Source organism: Brassica oleracea, chromosome C2, assembly GCF_000695525.1.
Source record: "Brassica oleracea var. oleracea cultivar TO1000 chromosome C2, BOL, whole genome shotgun sequence".
Taxonomy (NCBI): Eukaryota; Viridiplantae; Streptophyta; class Magnoliopsida; order Brassicales; family Brassicaceae; genus Brassica; species Brassica oleracea.
This window is the reverse complement of record NC_027749.1, coordinates 38,818,963-38,824,396: the sequence shown is the minus strand read 5'-3', so window position 1 is coordinate 38,824,396 and position 5,434 is coordinate 38,818,963. Positions and strand designations below refer to the sequence as shown.

General features: G+C 42.1%; 1 protein-coding gene across 1 annotated transcript in view; it reads left to right on the top strand.

Moving 5' to 3' along the window:
- Window positions 1-5,434, top strand: part of LOC106322642 (probable zinc transporter 8) — a 30,607-nt gene that overhangs the window by 8,494 nt on the left and 16,679 nt on the right. The window contains 1 exon segment of the mRNA XM_013760726.1: window positions 2,571-2,720. Within this exon segment, the coding sequence (XP_013616180.1) occupies window positions 2,571-2,720 (150 nt within the window).

The following is a 5,434-nucleotide window of genomic DNA, read 5'->3' as shown; positions in this document are numbered from 1 at the left end:
CAGTTGAAGGACAAAGATGATCGTATATCTTTGTTGGAGACCCAGATGGCGGCTCAACAGGCGGGCTATGAGGCACAGAGGAGGCTGAACCAGCAAATGATGGAGATGATGCAGAGGATGTACCCGAACGAGGTGTTCCCGGACGTGTCAGACCCATAGTTTTTTTTTTTTTCCAAAAACTCGCAATGTTTTATTTTTATTTGTGAAACTTTGAATATTAATTAATATGATTTCAATTTTAATTTTAATTTCATATTTTCAAATTTAAATTTCAGAAATTTTGTTTTTTTTTTTAAAATTAATATTTTTTACATTCCGAGGAAATTAATTATATTTTTTACTTGATCGATCGATCCGTTTATAGACATAAATAAATCGATCGATCTGTTTACAAAAAAAACGTTCGGAATATACCAAGGGACCGGTTCCTTGGAATATACCGAGGAACTGTTCCCTCGGTATATACCGAGGGACGTTTCCCTCGGAATATTCCGACGAACCGGTTCCTCGGAATATTTCGAGGGAAACGTTCCTCGGAATATTCCGAGGGTCCGACGGAATTCCGAGGAAATAAAATTCCGAGGAAATTCCGAGGATCACCAGTTTGTCGGAAATGTCCTCGGAATATACCGAGGGAGGACTTCGTCGGTATAATTCCTAGGACATTTCCGACAAACTGGTGATCCTCGGAATTTCCTCGGAATTTTATTTCCTCGGAATTCCGTCGGAAAATTCTGAGGGATTTCCGAGGAAAGAAGAAATTCCGAGGAATTATTTCCGACGACTTGTTTCGTCGGTATGTCGTCGGAATAACGATATTCCGACGAAATTCCGACGATTTTTTTCCTCAGAATCCTTGCTGTTTTCTTGTCGTGCCGGTTACGAGCAGGTTTTGAACAAAATTTCTAAAATCAATCTAAAACAAAGCTAACTTCGCCCACCCACTAAACCCGGCACATTCCGCTAACCCGTCTTTCGAAATCTTCTAGAATTGGTTACCGTTCTGAACCATCAACGAAACCTCTCGAAAGTGAGGTTCTCCTCGTTGCCTCGGATGCCGGGACTTCTTGTGTCGCTTCCTGAGTAGCTAGCTCCCAATGAACTCCACCAAACTTATAACCATCTCTAACAATTACACGCCAGACGACTAATAAGGGAGGGCTTCGGATACATACCTAGAGCCTTGCAATCGCCACCAATGCCCAGTCTGTACACAACACCACACAGCGTTTGAAACCGTCTCCCAACCCAAGCAAGTGCCTGCTACTGCCGCCACCTAAACTGTACAAAGAGGGCCTGACCTCCACACCAAACACCGAAACCGAAAAGATGTCAAGGACCTGAACAAAATCAGTCAGCTACGCTACCAATGAGGAGTCCAGAAACCCATCACCGGCACTGGGATGGCAACTGAACACAAGAGAGACACCGCCACAGCTAGACCAAAGCCGAGGCGCCTCTTGCCGCCTTTGAGAACCAAAGAACGGTGATAATGCTTCGCCAAAAAGATCACTTGTGTCAACAGTGAGAACAGAGAGAGAAATACAAGCGCCAAGACTCCAATTTGAGATGCCGCCGCAAATCCATCAGAGTGCTCGATTTGGTGACGCTGAGATGCTATTGGAAAGACACGAGACACACCAAGAAGGGCTTGAAACAGCCATATACGAACTCCTTCAAGATGGAGACGAACTCCTTCGACCCGTAAGAGTTCACGCTTCTAAACGAAGAAGCTGCATGCCGCCGGTCAAGAGCAGAAGAGACGCCACAACCAACCGGACGACGTTCCGTCACACCGCCGCGAGCGTAGAAGACACGAGAGAGGATCTAAAGGGGAAACACAATCACTCTCTCAGCCTTTAAAAGCCGACTCCGCTGAACAGAACCTCTTCACACCACCGCGTTTCAACCCCAGAACAAGCGCGTTTCAACTCCTGAACAAGCGTCGTCTCCACCACCGACAATAACCTCGCGTGCAGAATCGCAAAGCCATAGAGACAAACTTGGCCAGAGACCGAAACAAGGCGATGGTAGCAGAGGAAGGGTCGGGAAGCAAAGACGAAGATAGAGAAAGAAGAGTGGAGGCCTCCGACGGCCAGACGCGCCGGAACGCGCCTTATCCTCCGACGGCCGGACGCGCCGGAACGCGCCGATCAACGCGCTGATCTGAAAGGTCGAGCTTTGTCTTCAGAGGATAAGGAGAGAGAAAAGATCAGAGCTTTTTTTTTTTTTTGATTAACCTGGGGTATCTCAGGCTCATGGAGAGGCCCAGACTAATCCCCAAGGGGAGGTGTAGCCCACAGATAGACTCTCTCTCCGGATATTCAAAAGGGCCCTAAAGCATAGGCTCATATCCGTGTTAGGTGACCAGGATAATTGTGACTTAGTTTCGCGCAGCAGGTGGATCGAACCTGAAACGTGTTGGCGTCTCAGTCCCGTCTCCTTATCACTCGACCACAATCACCCGGTCAAGATCAGAGCTTTTTTTACAACCCTTTTTAGAAACTTTTAACTCAAATAGTTCGTGTTACACTGAAAGTACATGTTGAGTGATTATATATCTAAATTAGGTATTGGAGCTTGGGATTATAGTCCACTCGGTGGTTATTGGATTATCACTAGGTGCGACAAATGACACATGCACAATTAAAGGTCTTATTGCAGCTCTTTGCTTCCATCAAATGTTCGAAGGGATGGGTCTCGGCGGTTCCATTCTCCAGGTATTTTTTTTGTTTCTAAATCCAAATCCCTTCAATCTCTGCTTCGGAACAATACAAAAGAAGACCCTGAAAGAAAACAATAATAGACCAAAACCATAATATTGTTTATCAAATCCAAAAAGTTTAAACCATAACACAAACATATATATATATATTTGTGGGTAAGAAAAGGAAATTTTATGTTAGTAAATGTTACTTTTGATAAATATACCTTTCAAAAAATGATGTGCCTTTTTGATTATCTTTCGTAAAATTTATATTAATTAGGTCAAGGTGTTGGTAATCTATTGATAACATAAGAGCAAAAGGAAATATATACCAAACATAAGGTCAAGGTGTTGGTAATCTACACCTCGTAGTGTTGTTTGCACGAGCTGGTGGAGTGCTCCTGCCTCTACCGCGGCCTCTGCTACTTCCACGGCCACGACCTCTTCCTGATGAGGCGTCATACCAACCTTCAGGATATCCATGAAGAACCCAACAGTTTTCAACGGTATGATTTGTGCGACTACAGTGGGTACACAAAAGGTTATTTCTTGATCGTGTAGCAGAAGCAATTGCATTGACTTCTTGTTGAACTGCACAACCTATAGGGTCCATGCGTTCTTCTTTACTCCTAGAGATTGTTAGATGTCTTTCTTCTTCAACAAGCTCCGAGTAAATTTGGTCCAAATTCAGATCTTTGTCTGGAGTAAGGCGACCAAGTAGATTTGTCTGAGTTGTGCCAAACCGAGATGCATCGAGACCCATGAGGAACTGATGGATGTGTTCATGGTAACGCCTTTTGTTGTGTTGAAGTAGAATTGTACACATCGGGTTCTCGCAACAGCAGCCGATTGCAGGTTCATAATCATCTAGGTCATCCCACATGACTTTGAGTTTACCAAAAAATGTTGATACGTCCTGTCCGTTTTGCTGACATGCTGTAATATCTGCTTTCAACTGATGGACACGAGGTGCGTTTCCAGAAGAGAATCAAGCTCGTAGATTCTCCCACATCACAAGTGAAATTTCAACAACAGATATTGAGTGATGAATCTTAGGATTAATACTCGCATATAACCAACCGATGAGCATAGAGTTTACGGTGGCCCACTTGTCATAGTCTGCTGATGTTGGCGCTGGCTTTTGTAGAGTTCCGTCGATGAAGCCAAGCTTTTGTTTAGCCCGGAGATTATTGCGAGCTAGCTTTGCCCACCGTTCGTAGTTATCGCCGTTCAAAAGAATTGGTGTTAGGACATGATGAGGATGATTAGATGGATGTAAGTAATATGGTGAAGTTGTGATAGGGACGTTTCCTGAGTTAAACACCTACCAAACATCAGCGGTTTTTTCTTAAAAGGTATATGTGTGTATGTATTGTTGGGAATGTCCTAAAATCATTTGTACTTACTCTAGTTAGAGTCGTAACGTCGAGATTCGACAGTCGTATAATATTAGCTGGTTATAATGTTTTGCTAGAAACCGCTTATAACTTACGAATTGAGAATTCATTACTAATTTTATATGACCTTACAGGGTCACACACCTAAACAAACTAGATCAAGATCAACTAGGGTTATACCATATTTGTTATATGTATTTGTTATATGAGATATATCAAATTTCATATATATGCAATATGGAGGAATAATATTGTTTATACTAATAAGTGTTATATATGATAACACACGTACACTAAGTGGAAGAATAATTTTTGTTTCTTCTGATGTGGGCTTAGCCCATTGAACACTAGGTTACGTGCATCATTAGGTATAAATAATGATTATGGTGAAACCAATTGGACACGCCGAACCCTTAAAATACAAAGTGAGTCAAAAAGGTTTACGTCACTTGCGAGATTGATCGCTGCGGCACTAGCATCCCGTTTCGATCTAGTTTGTGTGCGTGTGGATACCGGTAGAGACACAGACATTTGGAGTGCTAAAGAATTCTCGATTTCGCTGCGAATAACCAGGTATATTCGAAATCATAAGATTTAGATTTATTTCAGTAGTGACGTGAGATTCTAGGCATATAAATTCATAGGTTGATTTATAAATTGTTATAAACCGGTATGAATTCCAACATGTATATGTTATATATGTGTATGTAGTTATGGGGTCCACTACTTTTGTGAAGAACCTCATCCAAAGGTTCTTATACATATGCATTTTAAGAACTCAAATGGGTAGAACCCCCATTAGAGGTGCTCTAAGATGGTTGGTTTTCTTGTGTATCGAGTTCAAACACCCTTCCATAGATTATTCTTTAAATCGGAATATCTAAATATTGACCCCGAATATGGATAAGATTATGTGTATAAGCCCAGAATTTCCACTGTTAACAAAAAAAAATTATATTATTGGACATAACCATATAAGTATATAACGATAAAAAAACATATAATATTCTGAAAAATATAGATCATTTTTACAGGCAGAATATACAAATGTGAAGAAATTAGTGATGGCTTTCTTCTTTGCGGTTACAACACCATTTGGGATCGCTCTTGGTATTGCCTTGTCGAGCGTTTACAAGGACAATAGTCCAACCGCATTAATCACGGTCGGGCTACTCAATGCATGCTCTGCGGGACTACTTATTTTCATGGCGCACGTAGACCTTCTAGCTGCAGAGTTTATGGGATCAATGCTCCAACGAAGCGTCAAACTTCAGCTTATTTGTTTTGGCGCGGCTTTGCTCGGTTGCGGTGGAATGTCAGTCCTCGCCAA